The sequence below is a fragment of the Orbicella faveolata genome, unplaced genomic scaffold (genome assembly GCF_042242905.1).
Source record: "Orbicella faveolata isolate gen_17 unplaced genomic scaffold, um_ofav_v1 contig_1, whole genome shotgun sequence".
In the NCBI taxonomy this organism is placed as follows: domain Eukaryota; kingdom Metazoa; phylum Cnidaria; class Anthozoa; order Scleractinia; family Merulinidae; genus Orbicella; species Orbicella faveolata.
In genome coordinates, this window is record NW_028301536.1 from 21,517,500 (window position 1) to 21,541,429 (window position 23,930).

The 23,930-nt window shown below is 38.9% G+C and overlaps 1 protein-coding gene and 1 pseudogene across 1 annotated transcript in view; both read left to right on the forward strand.

The window, feature by feature from the left end:
• The window catches only part of LOC110044809 (DENN domain-containing protein 5B-like), a 31,137-nt gene that overhangs the window by 4,007 nt on the left and 3,200 nt on the right, over nucleotides 1–23,930 (forward strand). The window contains exons 4-23 of the mRNA XM_020750393.2: nucleotides 363–550; nucleotides 1,008–2,031; nucleotides 2,482–2,562; nucleotides 3,086–3,155; nucleotides 3,379–3,460; nucleotides 4,945–4,986; nucleotides 5,927–6,031; nucleotides 7,487–7,639; nucleotides 8,070–8,178; nucleotides 8,883–9,012; nucleotides 10,156–10,215; nucleotides 10,299–10,367; nucleotides 10,854–10,975; nucleotides 11,690–11,835; nucleotides 12,476–12,527; nucleotides 13,439–13,505; nucleotides 13,611–13,708; nucleotides 21,967–22,041; nucleotides 22,780–22,862; nucleotides 23,798–23,857. Coding sequence (XP_020606052.2) covers nucleotides 363–550; nucleotides 1,008–2,031; nucleotides 2,482–2,562; nucleotides 3,086–3,155; nucleotides 3,379–3,460; nucleotides 4,945–4,986; nucleotides 5,927–6,031; nucleotides 7,487–7,639; nucleotides 8,070–8,178; nucleotides 8,883–9,012; nucleotides 10,156–10,215; nucleotides 10,299–10,367; nucleotides 10,854–10,975; nucleotides 11,690–11,835; nucleotides 12,476–12,527; nucleotides 13,439–13,505; nucleotides 13,611–13,708; nucleotides 21,967–22,041; nucleotides 22,780–22,862; nucleotides 23,798–23,857 — 2,816 coding nt within the window. The remainder of the gene's footprint in view (nucleotides 1–362; nucleotides 551–1,007; nucleotides 2,032–2,481; nucleotides 2,563–3,085; nucleotides 3,156–3,378; nucleotides 3,461–4,944; nucleotides 4,987–5,926; nucleotides 6,032–7,486; nucleotides 7,640–8,069; nucleotides 8,179–8,882; nucleotides 9,013–10,155; nucleotides 10,216–10,298; nucleotides 10,368–10,853; nucleotides 10,976–11,689; nucleotides 11,836–12,475; nucleotides 12,528–13,438; nucleotides 13,506–13,610; nucleotides 13,709–21,966; nucleotides 22,042–22,779; nucleotides 22,863–23,797; nucleotides 23,858–23,930) is intronic.
• On the forward strand, nucleotides 17,591–20,979 carry LOC110044812 (ras-related protein Rap1 pseudogene; annotated as a pseudogene).

The window sequence follows — 23,930 nt, forward strand, 5'->3', positions numbered from 1 at the left end:
TTAACTAATATGAACTCTTTTTACTCTTATTTATGTTAGCTTGTAGTAATTTATTAGGTAACTCTTATTTATGTCATTTTTAGGTGATTTTTATTTAGGAGGGCTCCACTGAAAACCGCCTTTGGCGAGTTGGATTCCCTCACTAAATATTATTATCATTATTATTATTATTATTATTATTATTATTATTATTATTTTTATTATTATAATTATTATTATTATTATTATTATTATAATTATAATTATTATTATTATAGTTAAAATCAGCAGTGGAAAACACTTTGAAATAACCAAAACAAAATTTATTGATCATGGGCTTTTCCACAAGAAGGCCCTAAACTTTTCAATTCCTCTTTAAACAGATTTCCACAAGTTCATGCTGGTGGCAGAGAGTGTGACAACCATTCTTTTTCCATTCATTTGGCAACATGTGTATGTTCCAATTCTACCTGCAGCTCTTTCTCACTTCCTGGATGCACCAGTGCCATTCTTAATGGGAATATTTTGTGCTTCTGCAGAGGACAAAGAGAATCTTGCTCTCCCATCCGAGGTGCATTTATTGTTGTAACTTTGGTTTATTCCATAGCAATAGAATAAGATTATATTTTTAAATGGCAATTGTTGCTTTGAGCTGCAAGGAGACATTGGAAACTTATGTTGTGTGTACCAGATTGATAAGCTACCTCAAAGCTTGTATTGAGACTTATTTTATTTGTAAACTTTAAGATGTTAGAAATCAGGTAGGTTCAGGGGTTTATAATGGAAAAAACTGAGACTCAACCAAGATGCAAAGACCCTTGTAAAAGTCAAAGACTGAGATGGAGACAAGTGAAACATAAAAAAAGGAGACTTTGCTACGCATCATAAATGTAACGCTTCTGAGATTCCAATGTCAGGTCAAAAGAATCTAAGACTGAAAATTATCTCGGTGCGACTGGCTTCCCCTAGATTTTGCTTCCAGTTGCAATCATTTTATTTTAAAAGTTGTCTTATTATTACTTTCACAGGCTTCCCTCTGCTTAGTAGACATAGAGAACTGCACAGTAACAACACCAGAGGATCTCCCTGTATTTCCAGATGAGCAGGAGTTGATTAAAGAACTCAATGATATTGTTAAAACGTTTAATGTGTACATACCTCAAGACAATGAGATTCGACCAGGAAGTAGAAGAAACAGCTTAGAAAACTCTTTAGAAGTTCCACAAGACTACAGTTTCTCTCAAACTGCTAATGGCAGCTCTGATTATGAAACTGGAAGTAATTCTGGGTCTCCACAGGCATCCCCTCGCTCCAGGTCACCTTCCTCAAGGTCACCTCTTTCAGGATCACCCAGTTCAGGGTCACCTGCTCTAGAAGCAAAGAAAATTAAACACAAGGACTCACCAAAAAGGTCTCACAGAGCGAAGGCACGGAGGTCTTCAACTGAACCTAAAGTACCTAAATCTAAATCCTCTACTTGTTTGGATGTTGCAAAAAATCCCAGACTACAAGCAATCGCAGCAATTGCAGAGAGAACAGGCATAATGGCCCCAATTTCAACCGTTGCATCAAACTTGGAAAAGTCTTTTTCTGATACTCAACTTCAACAATTTGCTGTCAATGAGAATGAGTATATTCTGGGTGATGAAGCAAAAGAAATCTCACGGAGTCAACAGCATGAGAATGAATTGAACACTGCTGTCAGAGAAATCTTTGCAAATCGATTTACGCAGCTTTTGCTGGGGTATGAAAAATTCGTTATTCAGCCGCAGCAAGACCTCAGGGAAGATTGGACATCAAACAGAGAGCAAATGCAGAACTTTGATAAAGCTTCTTTCCTTTCTGACCAACCAGAGCAATATCTTCCTTTTCTTTCCCCATTTACTGAGACACAGATGTTTGCGAGCTTCATTGATATGAAAATAATGGAAAAGTGGGAAGGCCCTGATCCTAGGTTAGCTGTGTTTCACCAACGTGTGCTCGGATTGAAAACAAGACTTGGGGTCACTCGGTCACCATCTTATGAGAAATGCATGACCCTCAATAATGCAAGTGAGTACGGATAGGCTGGCCATGTATATGATGCATGTGTACTTTATTTCCTGGGAGTTGTTTTCTCACTGAGTGTATAAAAGTCTAACAAGTCAACCTTTGTTTCTTTCCCACAAACACTGTTCAGTATACATGTAAACCTTTCAGAGCTCAAATAAAAGAAAAAAAACATTAGTCAGTATGTGAGAATTGCAAAATTTATTGGAAAGAAAGACCTTTGCTTTGAATGAGTAAGGTGTGTTTCTTGATCCAATAACTGGATTACTGAACTCTTGAGTGTCTGGATAAAGGGAGGATTACAATGAACATAATTACTTGCCGAGAAAGCCAGGGGATAACTGATTTCTTTAGAGACTGGGCGAGAACAGCATTCTTGAGCCTATAAGTATAACAACTGATGGCATTCACAGTTAAGTGCATCACTGAATGTTGTGTTTACTCTTTCTTTAGTCCAAGTGCTCTTGCGACGTTCCAACTCTGTTGATTATATGGCAACCCAACCTCATCAGCTACAGCTCTTGGACAAGAAAGGTGTGTCGTGATATCTTCCATTCACCAAATCACTACCAACACTTGTATTTAGTGTCAGTAATCTCCAGTGATTAAAAAGATAAGTCTGCTTGTAATAAAGCTTGGGTCATAAAGTTGAAACTAATGAGAGAGAGAAAAGATTGAATTTGTAGTGTAATATTCAGGGGCGGATCCAAGATTTTTGTTTGGGTGTGCACCACTAAGGAATGGCGTAACTGACTGGAGAGAACAAATTTGAAAAGTGAATACGAAGAAGAAGGCTTCATCTCGGTGGGAAGGGGGATGCACACCCCTACGCCCTCCCCCTAGATCTCCCCCTGATACTAGCCACCCCTGATGTTAGCCAAATGCCTAGTAAGTAAAGCAATTTTCAATTATTTTATGGGCCTCATGTTTGATAGATTGACAGTGACTTTGGTCTTACACTGTAGTCTTGATTTTAATGTGATTCTATTGTTTACTGACTTCATTGTTTAGTCGACTTTGTACAGTCTATTAATAATAGAGGACTGGTCTCTTACAGGAGTGAATGGTAGTGGATACTTTATGACCTTGAACACAGAGATTTTATGCGATGGACCAAATACCAAGAGGTAAATAGTTTTTATGTTAATTCTTACTAATAATTAGGTGATAAGAAATAATGTTTAACATTAATTAAAATTAATAATGAATTTCCTTAGCTGATGTTAGATGGTACATATGTAACAAGCTTATACATAAAGCACATAAATTGACTAAGGTCAGTTATTTCTTTTATTTTACACAGCGATTTATAGTAAGTGATATTATTATTTTGTTTTTTAATTTTATCAGTGGTCATCACTCTAAAGTGAACTGGAGAAAAAAGAGTCGCCAACAACAGCAATCTGAACATCTTTCTCTTAATTCCCCTCAGGTTTGAAACATTTACTTGCAATGTACAGTCAACTCTTGTTATAGCGGACGCGCTCAGGGACGTCGTTTAAAATCCCTAATAATGAGAGTTCATAGTAGGGAGGTGTGAGATAAAGAGTGTCCTTAACATGCAATAAATAACATAGACAATGTCTGTGAAGCAAGGACTATTGTGCAGACAGAAAAAGAATTGATGTCAAAATAAACATTCCAGAAGTCTTTTGAAGTGTATTTTGACAAATGATGAACAGCAGACTGTAATTTTACATAATCATGTTATATTGAAGTACCTGGTGTCTGCCTCATCAAGAGTCGAAACAATAAAATTGTCATTTTGGTACCACAAAAGTGTCCATAATTCCGTAACAGTGGGAGTCATTTCCAGTCAAACCTCTATAGCTTTTGCTGGGGATCTGGATATTGTCCATAATAGTGAGCGTCCATAATAGCGGGGTGTCCGAAAGGCGAGAGTTGACTGTATTTAATGGAATGAAAATATGCTTTTCCGAGGTACATGGAATACTGCATTTTTTTTTCAACATTTAAGGACAGCTAATTAGTAAAGAGCTAAACGTATACTTTCTCCAGCTCAACATTTAGCTTAGCTATCAAGTGACAAGACTATAATCATTTAGGAATAGTTATTGCGGGTGGAAGTTTACAAGCTATGACCTGTATTCATATGACAATACTTTTTCTCCAATTATTTTTGTAAACCAAAAGTAAAATAATATTTAATATTTATTCATATACCTAGGGTTTAGATACTGCTAAAGGTCAGTAATTGTCACAATTCTCCTTACCTCCACAAACATTTCATACTCATGTGTACAACTCAAACAAATATTATTTTCCGGCTGGTAGCTGAGCCAACCAAATGTGTTAAGTTTATTGTCATGCAATACTTTGATACAAATCACGCAAGTACATATGCAAGTAACAGGGAATCAATGTTGAATGGCCTGCTGAGCACAAGAGCATTTCAAGAATTTGATTCATGCTGAGCTGTATTAAAATAATTTTCAAATTAAGAACGTTATTTTATATTTTTTATAATTTAATGATTTGAAAGCACATTCAGCTCAGATGTATGTATCTAGAGCTCACATTTTGGTTTGATTTCTGACAAATACGCTGAATAATGTGATGTTAGTTACAGCCACCCCGTATAAAGTAAGTTTGATACATACTGATTGCGTTACAAGGATAGATATTGGTTTTCAGTGGGTGTGGTGACATATAATACAGGAATGCTCAATATCATATCAGAAGGTCATTAATGTTGACCTGATATTGTTAAATTATATTCAGAAGAGAGATGTCTGTAGATTAATATTTTTCTAAGTGAAAATTCATTTCAGTACTGCTTAACATAAGCAACATTTTGGGCCATTGTTTGTGAAATAGAGAACTTCCAGACACAGTAAAAATGAAGTGCTTGAAAAGTGGAGATGATAACCTATCTGATTCATTTGACATGTTTAGAATGGAAAGAAGATGAGAGATATACTAGCATCAAAAATGAAGGTATGTTACATGTACATGTATGTCAAACTCTTGCCTCACTGTACTACAATAGTGTTGCTTCATAAATACTCTGTGCTTCTTGTCTTTTTAACTCTGCATTCCTAAAGGCTTGGATGTAATTTTTGTGATCATGCAAGGGCAATGTGCAACAAAAATGTCATATATTCTGCTTCTATGTTCATGTAACTGAAGCTTTGCTGTGGCAAAAAACAGCAAGCAGATAATGTTATTTGACATCTATCTGATTGTAGCTGTGAATTGGAAATAATTTGTTACTCTTCACATCACTTACAGCATTGGTTCAGTTGACAACTTAAAGCACTTTAGTATCTGTGGAAATCAATTTACTAGGTGTTTCTTCTTTTCTTAAGCTTTATGTCAGACCTTGCTTGTGTCACTGAGAAGTTGTGTCATGACATGTTACATACACATAGATGAAGGATAGTACTTATGAGTTGTAGAATTTATTTTAATTGATAGCTGGTCAGTCATTTTCTGATTAACCACTGTGACAATAGGCTACAATTTAAGACGTGATTTATGTCAAACACTCACATGACTGTGTGCCTTTAAATGGTAGTCTGACAGTCTTTACTCTAAAGATAGTATTGGAAGCTTGAAAGGTTCACACTTGAACGTTTGGACATCAAGGGGTCCCATTTCATTTTTCATCAATATTAATGTTAACCCAAATCAAAGTACCTCAAAATCTGCATATATTTCTTCGCTAAAATGTGAAAAAAGTATTAAGTGCGAAGTGTATTTTAAGTGACCTAAACAGTACAGGATTTTCAATGTAATTGTTTTTTTGACACACATCCTTACAATAGACCAATTTCAATAAATTAAAATTCAGTCTAAAACAATAGACCTTAGCATGAGGCTCTGGGGAACAAACCCCACAAACTCTGTGGTTATTCCCTGTTGGTCTTCCTTTTAGAAATACCTGCAGGAGACAAAAGCCAAAAGTTCTCAGTTTGGAGACATGGGACTTGAGCCTCAAACAGGATTCATTGAGAAACTGTTAAAGGAATGCAGACAGAAGGTAATGGCAGTTATGATTGAAATTAGTTTCAAAGTTATCCTGTTTACTCCTGCAGGGTTGCACAATCTATAATGTCAGTCGAGAATGTTTAGTGACACAATCTCATAAGTAAAGGATTTCTCCCTGTCGTGAGATAAGATGATAGTATGGCATGTAAAAGTGATGGGGATGTTCAACATGAATTTTGAAAAAAAGAAAATGCTCAGAAACTGAGGATATAAACCATGAGTAGTCCCTCTTTTGCTTAGTCTGTTGTGTGTGATGCGAAAGAAAACTGCAAGAAAAAAATGGCCGTGCAAAATCCTGGGGGCGAGGAGCACGTGAAAGGAGGGACAACCACCTAAGCCCGGGAGTTTAACCTTTCCCAGCCGGGTGATTGCTCGGTGTAGGATTTCTCATCTTGACATCCTCTTATTATCGCCTGTAGTCAATAACCCTGGGAGATATCCTGAATAAAATTGCTTTGCTCTACTCTTCAAGTAGCAAGGCAAAAACATGCTGTGAGAAGTATACCTCTCGTTCAGTGTTCGTTCAGTGAAACTGCCAAAGAAGTTTTACAAAGAAGGCAAAGGAGGCATCTTGTAACAATTTTTGCTGTGTCTGTAAGTGTAAATCTAAAAGCCATTGCAAACATTTCATATGCAGAACTTCAACTGAGAATTTACATTATGTATATTTGAAATAGGAGATCATCCAACTGTGGTGAAATGTTTGATGATAGCAGCGGAAAGTTTCAGGTGAAAGTCCGGTTTCAAGTGAAAGTCCAGTTCAGTCTTTCAAATGGATGGCAGAAAGCTAGGCCAAGTTCAGAGAATTTGTATTCTCTGAATTGTTCTTGGACGATGCTGTTGAGCGGCAAAATCACTAACACGCTTGCAGTCGGGTTTGAGGCAGAATTCTTTGCCAAACAAAACACTTGATAAATTTAAAACTTTCCAAAGCCTGTTGGCAGAATCACAAGAACATCACGGTTTGCGAAGCGCAATTCAAACGCTTGATTCGCTCCGGTTCCAAAGCTTTCTATTGCCGGAAAGCAAGATAAACATTCCTGCAAGATGTCACACATATCTCGAATGTTGACAACATGTTGTCAATGCTACTAACATAAGCCAATCATATTCTTGCGTTGTGAGAGCAACGCGTTATTCAAACTCTCTTGCTTAGGTGGTAGTCCCTCCTTTTGTGTGCTCCTCGCCCCCAGGATTTCATGCGGCCATTATTTTCTCGCAGTTTTCTTTCATGTTATGCACAACAGACTAAGCTAAAGAGGGACTACTCGTAGTCTACTGAGGATAAGAATTTTTCAGTAATGTTTATGCCTGATTAATATACACCAAGTTGCCAACAAATCTTGTTGATACATACAGTGACAAGAAGATTACCTCTCGCCCAGCCTGTGATCCAGACCATATGAAAGAACAAACTATTTTTATTATTGATTTTTATTCTGACTAGACAAAGAAAATTCTGGTGCAGAAGATGGGACAGGAGGCAGTTGATCTTGGACATTCTGATGCTAATGTCTCAGGAGTGGAGGAGAATACATTAATAGCCAGCTTGTGTGATCTACTGGAAAGGGTTTGGAGCCATGGACTGCAAACGAGAGAGGTATACTGCTATGAACAATGTTGCTTATTGCTCATGTGGTGTACTTGGATCTCTGATAAATGAAAAGGTGTTACTTGTGCTTATCTTGTTTTACTTTTAACTGGCCCTCTGCCTACCCTGCACCCACCCACCCTACAGGCTTCCTCCCCTTCCCTCCTCAGTTCACTGTTCAGAGGTTAAAGGGGTGGGATAATCCTAATTCACCCGCCCAAACTGAGAATCAGACTAGCCACTTGAAAGTGTTTACTGAGCCTGTCCTAAGTAGTTGAGCACAATAAGATGTTGTGGATTTGGTATTATTTATTACAAGTCTAAAGATCTTTTCTCTGGATTATGTTAGGTATATTTCTTTGTAGGGCTAATTGCTGATTATAATTTACCAGTTCTAAGTTGGTCTGATGAGAAATTCCTGTTGTTTTGTACCATGCAGGGTAAGTCAGCAGTGTGGTCACACTTGTTAACTTTCCAACTTGAATGTGAAGAGATAGAAGACGATCCTTCATATAGTCAAGATACCAACAGTTTATCACCCCAAGCAGGTATAACACTGTTGACACACAGACAGAGCTGTGTAATTAACCCTGCAATGAAGCAGCTTGATGTAATGATTGTTAAGGGAAGGTTGTGAAAGGGAAGGGTCTGTTTGTGAAGGAGTAGGGCTGCCTCTCCTTCCAGATTTTGTTTTTAATGTATACTTTTAATAATTATTATTAACATCCTCCTTCTTGTCTTAATGATTGGTTAGTTCTGTTTTGAACCCTAAGTTCAGACATGATATGATCTGCATAATTTATCACCCCATTTTATACACACTTAGCTCTCACAGCCAATAGCTGTTAAGCCTCTTAGACATTTTCAGTTGATGTAGTACAACTCTCCTAGTTACCGTAACAGACACCCCCCAGTCAGACACTTGAATTGGCTCAGTCACACACTGCTCAAAAGCAGAGACTTACATCACTTGACCATATTTTTCAAAAAATGAGTCCTTTGGCCATAAATTTGGGAACTCTATCCAAAGCAAGCTTAAAAACATCCCAAATGGTGCAAAGTCGGATTTTTGGGTTTTTGGTAATAAATTCCCAGCTGCATACAAACTGCATTTTTTAACCTTCCTTGCATAGATACATTGCTGTGTGCCTCTAGGATTTACATTTTCTTTTTGTTTTAAGGGGGTGACTATAGAAGGAGGTTTGACTGCAATTTAATTTAATTTTATTTGTTTATTTGTGTGGTTTTTCAGCCATTAAGGAAACAGACAAACAGAGTCAAATGGGAAGGAGATGTACATCACCTGACATCTCAAACATGTTGCAGTCCATTCAGCTGTCTCAACAGCAGAACACTATCAGCTCCGTGTTAGCTGACATGAGGTATACCACTTTAAAACAACATGATCAATGTGCGGGGGTTCCATTTAGTGCTAGGCACCGGGCAAATTGACTGGCCATGAGGATGATTTTGCCCACCTGGTTTGACCTTCTGGTGGAAAGTTTCTCTTATAAAGAAGTCCACTTCAAAATATTTTGCCCGCCTATGAAAACCAGTTGCCCTCACACTGAAAATGTTAATCAAACCCCTGAATGTGGAGTGTTGTGTCAAGTTAAAAGGTTTAAGTGTAACTATATCATATCAGGCAATTGCTTACTGTGGTTTCCATAGCATGAAGGCTCACTCCTCTGCAGAGACTCTCTAGAGAACAGGAAGGTGGATTCTCCTCAGCCTCCAAACTGTCAGCCTGATCGGTCAAGGTACAGTAGCACGAAAGAGGCCTCTGCAGAGGAGAGATGCATGAAGGGTCTACAATGCTAGTGAAATCCACTGCAGGTTATTCCCTGACAGCATTCTGTCAGGCTGTGCCAACAATTTGCCGGTAGCCAGTGATTCTCCTAAGTAAATAGAGGCACTGTGAGAGTGAATTGTCTTCAACTAGTACATAACACAACGACCTTGCCCATTTTTCAAACTCGCACCACTTGATCTGTGTCTTCTTAGGTCTTTTGATATAACTGTCATACAGCAGCTTCTCATCATTCACTGGAGCATGGGGCGTCAAAAATATGCACAACCTCATGTGGTTTACTGCTGTGAACTTTGTTCTGTTCCACTAGTACTCTACACTCTCCAGCTCTTGGAGTTAATACTGCTTCCAGTTACTCTTTCTGCCGTGAAATACAAAAGTTATGAACATTTCTATCATAGTGCTAGAAATTTGTTGGGCAACTTGTAAAGTACCCACTCCAAGGATCAAACAGTAAATGCACTCGGACATTGCGGTTTACACCTCAGCTAACCTGCGGAGCTGGCGGCTTAGTCTACCCCGACTAACTAAACCGCTACAGCTATGCAGGCTATGCCTCAGCTAAATTTAGCTTCTGTGGCCTGCTTTTCATTCTCTCTGTGTCTCTGTAGTCTCACATCACGTGTAATATTGTTAAAAAAATATATTGTAATTTATGTAGCTTGGATGTTATATATTGTGTTTCTCTTTGATAACTTAGATTTTGTTTGGTTAGTCACGTGCAGGGTATGGTAGAAATCAAGACAGACGTTGGACATGCCCGAGCATGGATCAGGTGAGCACAAATGAGTGAGCCATATCATTTCTGACAGCTGAGTTGTATTTAACAATATGATTGTCTTACATTTCACGTTGTAGATTGGCTCTAGAGAAGAAAGTGCTCTCCAAGCACCTGAAACAAGTTCTTACAAATACAGATCTTCTCAGGTGAGGAAATGTGTTTTGTAGAGTGCTCTTCCGATGAGTGCCAATCAAATTAATCAGAGAGCTGATCAGTACGGGACCGTGAATGGTTAAAACCCATCGAAAACCAGTAAAACACTCAACCTTGAATCAGGGGGGTGTCCTTATCCCATGGTTGAGTTGTTTGGGGTAGGGGTGCTGCTGAAAACAGAACAGAGAAAACCTAAGATACCCACCCTGTGTAGGGCAGCAACCTCCGTATTGAGTATTCCCCCGCTCTCTGCTTCGTTCCCAGGGCCTTCATTCTTCCTAGGACGAGAGGGTTGTGAAGATGAAAGATCCTGGGTATCGCAACGCTTTGTGCAAGGCAAAACTTCAAAGATTACTAGAAAAAAAACATTGTAGACATAGAATTCGAATGGACCTTAAGATTACAGAGGGGAAAAAGAACTGATCGTGGTCTAGTCCTAGTACTGATAGTTCTGTGATCATCCACTTCTTCTGTAACAGGGAGAGATATAAAGATTACGCCTTCTTGCGAACAGAAGAGGAAAAGGAGCAGTTTTTATATCATCTTCTTTCACTCAACGCCGTCGACTTCTTTTGCTTTACAAATGGTTTTCAGAACACAGGTCAGTACTTTGTTTAGTTTTCTTCACGTTGTGTCAGTGTTTGCTGTCGAAGAGGGGTATGCTATCCTGAGAAAGACCCAGGAAGACAGGAGTCGTGGGGGAAACCACCTGAATTAGAACATAAAGTTTCGAGTATTGTAAATGGTTTTCATGCGTGTGATGTATTTGAGCGTATAAAGCGTGTGAAGCAAAGGTGTACTGTATCCTCAATGAGATCATTACCCCTGTCTGGAAGCGCCGCACTCAGACTGCAGACACATGAAGCTTGTTTTCCGACAATGCAGTCTTCGTCGTTCTCTTTTCGCGAAGTTGCATTCTATCTCTTTTAAATTTATCTTCATATAACCCGTCTGGAAAACATTGACGGCCTTCACGTCTCCTATTTGTCTCCTGTCGTATAATGTATATCAGAAAAATCTTTTGCAATTGAAGGTTTTCATACAAATTGTGTCGTTTCTTAATGTTTTAATGTAATGTCTTAATGTAAAGCCATCTTTTTTGTGATTTTGAAATTGATCTTCATATCAAAGGCAGCGTTGAAATTATGATATACCAAAGGAGAAAAACATCAGATAGTTAAAACAAAAAAAAAAGATAAAGTGGGCTAAGTTTCGGGACTACAGCTGTATGGAGACGGATTAAGAACTACAAACTTTGGCTAAATTTTTCAAGATGAGCTATTTTAAAGTACTGTCTTCGCGCGTATTTACGCAGCCATTACATACAAAGTGGTGATTAAGACCGGAAAGCAGTTGGGTGGTGGTACCACCACAGCACAGTCATGGATGACCCTTGCTGGAAGCATTACAGACACAGGTGTGATGAACATACCCAAGAATGAGAACGAGTTCAGATTTCAGGTGAGGAACTACACAACGTTTAGAAAACAAAGCATTGACTCCTTTTTGGTACGAAGTGCAGTTTTGACTTGGAAATTGTCACACATACGATTCTGCAATTGTAGCTACTTGTTTTGATAGGTTAGAAAGCTAGGTTTTTGTCAGAGTATGGGTTTGGCATCTCCCTTTATGATAGCAGTATGATTGAACAAATTGACGTCAGTTTTTCAAGCGTCTGACCTGTTATTGATTATGAATTTCGTCATGACATTGTCAAAGTAGCTGTGGATCTGCAGACTGCTTTGACAATGTTACGACGAAATTCATTGTCTATAACAGGACAGACGCATGAAAAACTGACGTTAGTTTGTTTTTTACGATAACAAATTGTCCGCTCTCGCTCGTTGACGCATCGCATAAATTATAAATTTATGTGTCTGTCCGCTTAGCCAATGAGCGCGCGAGAAATTCTGCAGTTATCGTAAAAAATACCATTGTACTTGTGATTCATTCATATCACTATGCCGTACAAAAATTTCTGTTCAGAACCCACTACCATGGAAAAAGATCAGATTGTGATGAATATTTTTTCACAGAAGATTGAATTAACTATCTTCTCCATAACTGTCCAGTGAAGTCTTCAATGTTTCTTTGTCTACAGCACGCAAACTTGGGAGTTTTGACGACTCTCAGAATAGGACACGATAACACAGGTAAGACATAAAGATAAAACATTTGCCATATTTGCAGTCTCTTATCTACCTTCAGTATTATGGTTAGAACTGATTGTAAGCGTTTAAGTGCTGCACCAACTTCCCGATGTATAATGTTGATAATCTTGATATACTGAGATCATTCGCGTCTGGTCGAGTTTAGGAACCGGACTTGCCTGTACTCGGCTGTAGAATACAGTAGTGTCTATATTGAACCCAGATCTCCTACGGCCAAGCGGAAGGGAGATCTCACTTTGCAGCGTCAAACAGAGTGAGATCTAGAGACGGTATTAATTTTGCATTTAACCTTGTTCACTTAGCTTCACTTGAAATCCTTGTCACAGCCCACAGTGATTAGCCTATCATTTGCCTCAAATACCAATACAAAGCCTAGCATTGAGGCTTTGAGAATGTAGACGTTGATTACCTATGAGATACTGCGCTACATATGGCGTCTTTTCAAATGGTCCCAAATAGTGCGAGAGCAATGTATGGGAACCAGCGAGAAGACAGTTTATTTCCTTGAAGAACGCACGTTTATACCTAAAATTTGAGAGGCGGCGCGATTTCCCGGGTTGAGCTCATTGCGTTGTTTTCTTAGACGAGATGTTGAACACTCTGACAGTGCCCCGCTCCATCCAGGTGTGTAAATGGGTACCGGCAAACTGAATGTTTGTTTGTTGTTGTTTTTCTTTGGGAGGAGAACCTTGTGTTGGTTTAGCACGCCAGCCATGTAGTGGGGAGGGGAGGGGGGTAGAAATACTCCTGATCGCTGCATGCTATAGAACCCGGGATAAGCTCCGGCGCCGTCTTAACCCTACTTTGAATCACCCTTCCATTTCCATAACCTGAAGCAAAGGTAACTAAAAGTCAATTTAATTCACTTCAATCACTTTTTCCGTTCATTTCAGGTTACAGCCCAGGTTGGTTCATAGAACAAATCATCATCAAAAACGAAGTGACGTCACATATTTACAGGTGAGCATGGTTCTTTATGACTCCTGGGATACCCATCACTTGGGTCGTGGAAGAAAAGTCTGTTACATGTTTCCATGTTAACATGATTCTGGTTGACTTGGGCAGGTTTTCTTGTGGGCGTTGGCTCGCGAAGAACATGGACGACGGAAGTACAGAGAGGCTTCTTGTGGCGGAGCTAATGAAGATCAAAGGGAATGAAGAAGGTAACATTTAGCCTGTGTTAAAGGAGCTACGTCACAGTTCGTGCATCTTGTAAAGTTAAGCCTAAATTTTTCAAGTTCGTTGTTTATAATCCGTGTTAATCTTCTCCATCTTTAACCATCCCTGTTCCTTCGTGGCTATTGTTATCTCTTTGGTGTTTTTCTTTCTTAGTAAACTACTATTTTCAGGTGTTCGTCAATTTAGAGGGAATTTTTCACGTGACAAAAATAGCTCAAAATGCCGTGACTGAGCTCCGTTTATCAGCAATAGTCATAGGTGGCATAAAAATCTAGCCACCTCTTATTTACGCCATTAATTTTTAAATGGATAACGCAAAGTAGAATGGTTTTTCCGTGATAAGTCGAATGTCAAAAATGCACTTGAACAGTTACCTGGTATGTGAGGTGTTCTTTGTTTCGGGCTTTTCACCAATCAGCGTTCGTATGTTAGTATTTTGTTTAATTGACTAGTGCGCAAGACTTTAAGTATGCTGTAAAATTGCGATAGTAAGCCACCCCGAAAGAAATTCTTTTAACATAGAAATAAGCTAAATTTTACGGTAGCCCTTACACAATGTATTCTAATTGTTCCTCTGTATGTGCCACCCTTCCAACATGAAGACTAAAGGATAAAAGTAATTTAATCCCTACCCTCCCAGAGTGAACCAGGAACCTTATTTTGTACCTATGTAGAGAAACTCTTTAGCAGCCTACTTAGATGATGGCATTTTTTGTGTTTCGTAATTCCATTACTTAGTTAGATTTAAAACGAAGAGCAGGTTAATATGGCTAAAGTATAAAGTTTGACATTCTTGTTTTATAAAGTTAGAAAATTTAACTCGGGCTTATTGGAAATCCAGTAGCAGATTTAACTCTTAAAGAATGTAATGTTTTCAAAGACTGTTTATTACTGTTTTGACTGTTACTTGGCTGGTTTTGCGGGCTATTATTGCGTGCAAATGGTGAACGGAAGGTCTTCAAATTAATATACGTCTCTAGACCTTTAAGGCAGCTAATAAGTACTTATAAGCCCAGTGTAAACAAACGGTGATTATAATCCACATAAGCTGGAGCAACATCCAGAACATGCGTTTATAATAAGATCGTAAGAAGTCAAAGCGGACTTGTTTGTTATTTCAGCCGGACACGTCAACGAATTTGGCGAGGAATGTGTTCGGTCTAAGTAATCTAAATCAAAGAATTTCTTTGTACCTCCGTTTCATTTTTTTCAGCCGGTCACAGAGTTCTTTGTTTTACCAAACCAAGTCGAGCTTTTGCTTGCATAGGTGTTGACAATCAGCCGATCTCTACATCCGCTGAAGTTCACAAGCTTTAGGAGAGACCTGCTTTTTTCCTTTTATCTTCTTTTTCACGACAAGAATTTTGTTGTAATAGCGGAAGATGTGGGTGGTGATTTGACACAAGTCATGTGTTCGTACTGTCTTACACGAGTTCGATCCTTGTGGTTGTAACCTGGCACTGAGGTCCACACTCTTGCCAAATTGTTGTAGCTACAGCTTTTGAAATCAACTTGACAATGGAGGTACGTACTGAAGTTTGGTTTGAAATCTAATATCTGTTTTCTTTACATTACATAATTTTTGTTTGTTCTAATTCTAAGGCAGAGCACGGTGTACCGAGAAGAATGCAATGTGACGAAATACTAAACCGTGAATGGCGGAGTGGAAAATTACGTTTAAATCGAAGAGAACTTCAAATTTTACTTTACCAAGGGAGAAAACAAGCAAACGGGTAACAATGAACCAAATAAGAACAACTTATTAACAATTATTTGCGAAGGATGGCTCGAAAAGTGTAGATCAGAATTTTTAAGATATCTTTGTACCCATTACGTAGTTCCTTCATTTAAATATCACGAACAGTGCCAGGCACAGTCTGTGAACCCAAATCTTTTTACTGGCATTTTCAGCCCTCGCCAGTGATGTTTGCAAAACGTTTCTTTTCATAGTAGTTCTGATAATGTGGATTACCAAAGAGACGTTCTACTTCGCTGCCCTGGTTTCCATATTTTGAATCACCTGCAGTAGGGGAGGTTAGTGAAAGAGAAAAGAAAAACTGAATCGTAGCATATGAACGGATGAAAAAAAGCAAAAGCAGTGAAAAAAAAAAAGCAGTGATCTTGTTTTGTTATTAACAGCTGCGTTTTACATAGTGATTTAAGATTTCTATTTATGCGCATAAGCCGATAACACGTGTAAAAGGGTTCTTATCTATTTTTGGTGGTATTCCTTTCAAAAAACATATGTCTAGATCGCAGGAAATCCCAGTAACTTAGTAACAACAACAAAACAACATTTTATTTTGCCAGAGTTACGAGACAAGAAAAAACAGCATGAAAACAGTTATCTTAATCAGGCAAAAACACTACTCAGAATGGTCGAGTAGATGAAAAAATATGCTTTACCTAGGTTGCAACATGCATAATCAAAGAGAAAAAAAAATAAAACACACACTCACAAAAAACAAGATACAAACAAATAGTAAGAGTTCAATTAGATGAAGGAAGTTAGAAAACATGATCTCTAAGGACTGTTACCGTGGATGGAAATATACTGAAAACGTTTGCGTTAAAATGCGTCATGCTCCGGTCCGCGTACGAGTTCCTGTGAGAAACTGAAGTAAAAATGATGTCCTGTTTGCTAAATGATTCAGTGATGAAATTAATTTCTATATTGAGTTAGATTGTTTAACCAATTTTTTGTTTAGATATCAAGGTTGTCATTCCCGTCATTTCTGTTAGTTTAAAGCAAATGTCCGGCGATAGTAGGATTTTGTGTCGGGAATACTCACCGGAATCCCTTGGAAAGCACTAAAATCTCTTTTTTTATGAGCGCAACTCAAATTTACGTTATCCCTAAAGGCTGGTTTTAACTCGCTCGTAAGCACAGGCACAAGCAACATGGGCATAAGCAGCATGGGCATAAGCAACATACCCAAACGCAGAGTAGCACCTATTTTTAGGGCCTGTTCCAAATATAAGCTGCTAATTATCAACATCTTACTGCCTCTTGGTATGTTCCTTATGTGCTTATGCTTATGTTTAAGCTCTATACGCAACTACAAACCAGCCTTAAGAGCTACCAAGACGGTCACATCAAACACTTCATTCTGATACACATGAATTAATGGAGGCCGTACTTGTAAAACACCGTTTTATCTAGAAGAAACAGCAAGGTGGTGCTATGTTCCGCGTGTCTTTGCCATATAAAGAAAATGTGTCCCAGCCTTGTTTTCCTTACCAGGAGGAAATCAAAGTGTCTTTCAGTAGCTTTTTAGTATCTTAACAGCGGTCTACCCAAATGTATCCACACGTGTGGAGCGCAAGTGGTAAGGGCTTCTTTCCCAAGAGAGAATCGTCCCCAAGACGATTTTTTTCCAAGCAAATGGGATTGAACGGGGAAATTGAGTGACTGTCTTGTTCTTATCTCGTTAACTGCCTGCGGCACAAAAGTGATTCTTATTTTTAGAACGAACGATTCTCACCTTATTAGGAAATAAAAATTTCTTATTTATAGTACACAAGCGCGTTCCAACGAACACATCAATTCGACTATGTAAATGTACACCCCAACGTTGTTTAGGGGCTGTTGTTCGCATGCACTGAAGTGGGATAATCAATAATTTGGCGCGAGTTACTTATTGATCTGCTAAGTGGCATTCCTTAGCGCAAGTTATGCTCTCTTTACAAAAGCTGCCTAACATTTTCAGTTGTTCATTATATCCTGTCATTTTCTAATCGTAACACTACTAAAACGCTTCAAATTGTTGTCAGTTGTCTCTTGAGTTTCTGAAAGAATGAAGGATGCGAATGCAGCCATAACACTACTGGAAAAATGACCTGAAAAAATTTTTAAGGTCATTTTTCCAGTATAGTGTTATGGCTGCATTCGCATCCTTCATTCTTTCATTATTTAATTGCTACTGTTGGACATCTATTACCATGGAATTCATATTCTTGAGTTTCTGTAGAAGAATTAAATGATGAAGGGTAAACTTCTCCATTAATTCACAAACGAATTCAACTTAGTAGAACAGAAAGTCTTCCGATTTGGAATGCACAAAAAAGTAACGTGCGAAATCTCAGACACAAAAAAACCATTCCAATTAAATGACATCGAAATCCCACGAAAAGAGAGCTCTGTGTAAACAAAACGAAATCATGTACTTTAGCAGCTACCAACAATTCTGATACGAGCAAAGTTGCCCGCAAGGACAACAAACTGAATAACAAAGTTCAAGTTTCTGTCATTGTGTAGGGTGGAAAATGTGTGTATTGAATATTTGGTCAAGGTTTTCTAGTGTGATAACAAAATTTTGTAGACTATTTACAAGTAATTGTCATTCTTTAGGGTCGATTTGAGGCAACATTATCATTCCTCGCATGTTCTCTTAGTCAGTAGTATGACCTTCAAGTATTATACAACAAGTATTTTGAAGCGGTGGCTTATAACACTGTTATAGACGTTTCTATCTACGGTCAGTCGAGTACGCGTGTCACATCGTCGTACGGTCGAGCCACGTTTCATTGCATGGCGGTTTCATTTAACACAGCCAAGGGACTTTTGTTAAATCAGACGCTAAGAGGGAAACAAAAGAGGACGTTGTTAGTCGGAATAGGAAAATACAATTTATCTCGACTCAAAAAACTCCTTATCTGCCAGCACATCAGTGCCAAATATCATGGCATATTTCTCACCATTCCATGCATTTTCATATCCAACATTAAATGCAACATCTGTCTACAGTGGATTTTTCACTAATGATATCATGTTTTGTGGTGCTTAATTTCCGAGAGTGACAATGTTGGTAGTTTGCACAAGCTTGCCCGGTAACTGAAGAAAAAGTCTAGCCAACATAAACGTCACTTTGACGTCATTAAACGCGGAAGAAGGTGTCACGAGGTGCCAGGTTTAAGCGGTCAAGTTTTGTTGCTTGTATTTTACTTGTAGGAAACAAGCCAATTTCTTTGCAAATTTTTGCACGTTTTCGGGAGTGATTTAAAATTAATTAAGCCACAAAGAATTCTGAGCAGTTTCTAAATATGTCCATTCGCGAATTTAATTGATTTGCTATCCTGTCTGCTCTCAGATTACACATTATTTGCCTGCGGTTTGTTTGTGACTCCTTTGTTCTGTACGTATAACGTTTCATAGCCTTTCAGTGGTTTTCCCGTCGTCGAATTACCACTTGCCAAAAATACGGTGATGACAAGCTGATATTTTTTTAACAAACCCTATAAATACAGGATGCAACGCTTTACCGCGTTAATATCCGACCTCGCAAGTCAACGAGATACGTGAGACCTAGTAACAGAGCTACAGTAGAGTGGTTTGTTTTGTCAATCGTGGCGTCGTTATTTCGCGCCCTTACCCCCACAAGCATGAAAGCAAAAATCAAGAAGCAAGGTGAGAAATGGCGACATTCGGTGGATACGCTACCGCTTCCCCGAAACATTTTTAACGTGGTTGTCTTGGGAGCAGGTGGGGTAGGAAAGACATCCCTGGTCACGCGCTTTGTGAAGAACGAGTTCTCGGATCACTACAATCCAACGGTGGAGGATTTGTACGAGAAACCCATCCACTTAAGAAGAGGTGTTAGTGCCATGCTGCAAGTGTTAGACACGGCGGGATCTTATCAATTCCCCGCCATGAAAAGACTGACATTACAGTACGGAGAAGCGTTCATTCTCGTTTACTCGGTAAAAGACCCTGCTTCGCTTGACGAGGCACTGAAACTGCAGCAAGAAATATACGAGGCCAAAGGCACCGAAGACGTGCCGATGGTATTGGTTGGAAACAAGTGCGATCTGACGTCAGGAACGGACAAGCGCATTGTTAGCCACGCGATTGCCTCGACGCTGTCGCGCGGGAAAAACTGTATATTAGCCGAGACGTCGGCCAAATATGACATGAACGTTAGTGGCGTTTTCACCGCTTTGATGGCGCAAATTGCGCTGGCCCATAGCAACGTTGTGTCGAGCAAAAAGAGCAAAGGAAAGAAACGGAATGCGACGGATTGTGCGGTTTCCTGAATGGAAGGAAGGTGAACCTCGTTGGATAACTTGTGAATTTTGGAGGTAGAGCCACACAAAGATTTTAGTATGTGAGAAGATGGACTTGTTCATAGCTTATGCCTCTGATCCGGATCCGATATCCCGTGTAACAGAACAGATTGATTGCTGTATGAAAGTTGTGCAACCTGTGTCAAAAGGCGACCACGCCCTTCCTGGCGCCCTCGATGTGAGCTGCAGAGGATTAATGAATTTATATCCAATAGTCTTTGGAATGTAAGCTTACTTTTTATTGGAAAAAAAACAAAAGAACAGTAAAGGACGGGAGACGTTCTAGAAACAACAATTTCCGAAAAAAAAACACTCAAAGATTATTCAGAATAAGTGAAAAAAATTCAGATTCGTGCAGCGTTAGTACAATTTTTTGCAGATTGTTACTTCCGGTGCCCCACGTTATTAGACCGTGACGGCATGTTTTATTCCGGTCTCGGCAAGTCAGTTCAAGTCAGCATATTTCTAGATTTGCTGAGTGTCTGAAACTATTTTTATTGGAAATATTTATTGCATGATGCAATTCGTATGCCCTTTTACTACATATGTTTTTATTTAGATTTGTGCAGTATTTTATGTCATGCAAACTTTTGACACGTGTAAATAGCTGTAAATATAGGCAATTACAATTTAATTTAAGTGGTATCGCTACGTTGTAATGTTTGTACATTTTAAATGAGACAATAGTAAATTAAATTATATGAGAGCAAATGTGTTTCATTGGTGCTTTGTTTCTTTTTCTTTTTCTGTGGTCTTCCTTTGTTGCGTTACTTCCAAAGAAAGCAAAGGTGTTTTTTCTGTACGAGTATTGGGGGAGGGGATAAGAAGAAACATTGTGTCTTGTCTTTTCTGTCCTTGTCTATCGTTTAATAGGTGATTTTTTTTTTTTTTTTAAGAAATCTCGTGCATACCTATTCATTCTTTTCCAATCAATTCGAAATGTTCTTGGCTAAAACTAACACAAAGAGCCTTGTTTTTTTCCTCTGATGGGAAGCTTATCATTTACTTATGGGATGGGATCGCTCTAAAGGCGCTTGAGAAAATGAAGGGTGAGAGCCTTAGTCCTGAGGGAAAGACCACATGTTTGTTAAAGTAAAAACGGTAATTATATGCCCAAAGACCGTACATACGATAAACCATTTGAAAGGTATTATTTTTGAATCAAAGAGCATTCAAAACAAAAAAAGAAAAACGTTGAAAAATATATTACTCCTCCTCTAGCTGGGGTATATCCCTAGGCTACGGTTTGACGTTAGCAGTGTAACAGGAAAAAGTGGCAAAAATTTTAGGGAAGGTTTAATTTAATCAAGTCTTGTATTCGAGGAGGTATGATTTTTATGCTTTTAAACGACTGGTGTATCCAAGACCTTTTTGCTGTTCAAATTTGATACAAATTGATTACGTATTGAGCATGTAATTGCATTTTGTGCCGCACGCACGGCCTGATATTATTTTTTCCCACAGTACAGGAAGGGATTAATTATAGGTTACAATAGTCAAAAATAATCTATGTAACCATTTTCACAAGTAAGATATCATGCAATGCCAAGCCGGTTTTCCCCTTTTCCCTTTTCGAAGAATGAGATTCTCTTTTCTCGGAAAGTGGCACGTTACCATTAAGCCGGAAATACTCACCTGGAACAAAACTGGGGACTTTTCGGATCACGGGTCGACCGATTTGTTTATAAACTTGCTCGTGACCGGAAGGAAGTACGGCATTACCGAGAAATTGCACCACCAACAATCACGCCAGTGTCACTGATCTTACAAGGCCAAAAGGGACTTTTTTTAAGAAATATGATCAGCCACTGAATGGTTTTCTTTAAGTTGACGTTTATTTGGACAGCTTGCTGTGAAATTGTGATCTAAATTTTCTTGCGCAACGAGTAAAGATTGCGTGACGAGCCACGGAGACCTTTACTAAAAAATCTCTACCGGCCTTGAATTGGTTTGTTACGCAACAATTTTCTTTGTTTTGTAACGTCCATAAGAACGGCCGTTTAGTGAGCTAGAGTTCCAATGTTTTTTTTTTAGTATATCTTTTTGCTTAGTGCTTCAGGTGTCATAAATTTTGTGCTTTTAGCTACTGACAACAACAAATACAACTTTGACAACCGCCCCGGCTCGTTGTTATGGGTTGCCACTCATACTGTTTGTTCCTTTGTTCTCTGTTTGACAGACCGTAACCTGGCAGAAGTTTGCCGCTTGTCTCCACAAAGACGTTCACCTGTTCTTTCCAGGAAAAACCGCGAAAGTAAGGATCCTTGCTTTGTCACTCGCTTGTTAGTTCTTTTAAGGACGTTCGCGCGAAAATTTTCCAACATTGATTTTTTCTGAGACTTTTACCACTGTAAGGTGATGAGTTACTTATGTCAGTAATGTAAAAACAAGGGGGGCCACCGACTTTGTTTTAGAGGGAACATAACCGGAAGAACACCCTAAACCTGAAAAATCGGGCTTCGTTAGCGAATAAGGCCATAGTGTCTGTAAGCCCAAAACTATTGCAATTAGATCTTTGAAGTGAAATGTTCTCTGCCAAATATTGTTTAAGTGGACCTATTAAGTGAATTTAGTCAACTGGTGAGGTTCCTTAAAGAACAAGTTCGCATTTAGCGACCATAGTTTCACGCGCCTTGCAGCCTTTGCAGCCGCAAGATGGCAGGAGTCGATGTCCCGTGGACAGAAATCATGGCGTGTGAATTATTTGCTTGCGCAGTAAGGATGCGCAGAAACAATTAGTGGAATCTCAGAGAAGGTCCGGGGATGTTTTGTGCAGGCTTACATGATGCACTACCCCTTAACACACTCTGTGGTTGTGAAAAGTGTTGTTGGGGGATACTTGGTGATGCTATCTTGATGTAACTACAAATTCTTAGAACTTGCATTAAATGAAATGAATGGCCATGTGTAAGGAGATTTTAGTATTTTGAGCTTGGTAAAAAACAGGAAGGATTAAGGTTGTAGTGATTTTGTGGGTTTGATTTCTTTATAGAAATACGTATCCCGGAAGTACAGGAACGCGTTGCTGATGCGGTGAACAATATTGTGAAACATTTCTACAAGCCTGAGAAAGAGGTAAGTATGCGTGCCGGCATTTATTTTTTCTGATTGTTTAATCACTGCATCTTCATACTTTGTGCCCTGCCTAAAGAAACTCAGTGGTGATAAATTTAAATGCTCTTTATCTTTATAAGACAAATTCAGCTAGTTGAGAGCTTAATCGTGGGTGGGAAGCTGAATACAGCTTTGTGTGCGACTTATTGAAACGTTTGATTCCGGATCGACTGTTCAAAGTTCAGTCACTGTGCTGTGTTCTCAAAGAAGTACGATTAACCTCTTTAAGAAGACTCCAAAGGAGCAAAGCCGGGTGTCCGTGTCTGTATTGATGACCAAGTGAACTGTCCGCTAATAATGGAAGTGTGGGTATAAGGAGAGGTTCCTCTGTAATACTCGTTGGCGAAGCTTCAGGACCTGGAGTTAAACGCGGGTCTCTAAAGTCACTAGCTTTGCTTATACTTTTTACTGTTAACAATAAATACGCGCATCAGAGAGCAGTGACAACGTACGTTCTGCCGAATGACCATCGGGTATAATGGCGCGGTACTTTCTAATAATAAATGGAAAGGGAATACGATTTATCGTCTGCGAGAAGATGCTCATAGGAAGAGGATAACATACCCAAATGGAAATTTTAAAGCCAAGAGCAATCTTCTTGTTAATGCAACGACGCATTGAATAGCCTTTTGAAATCCGCATTCGTCCGGTCTCGTGACGGAATCTGTCCTCTTTTTCGAACAATATTGCGTGACCGTCACACAATATTGTTCTAAAAGGAGGAGAGATTACGTCACGAACCCGGACGCGACTTTGAACAACGTCTACCTTAGGAAACTAGTGGGTGTCCGTAAATGTGTATGAATTTCTCGGCTCATGAAAAAGTGATGCTTATCAACTACTGGGAAAGTTTGTAAACTCTGACCACTTTTACATCTAATTGTGCCTTGTTTCAGAGAGGGAATCTAACATATTTGTTGTGTGGTGAGGGCGGTCTTTGCCAAGCCTTAGAACAGGTAAATTTCTAGCATTATTTTTGGTGTAAAAGTACTCACTGTTCACTTTCTTGTCGTTGTTGAAGCCATTTTA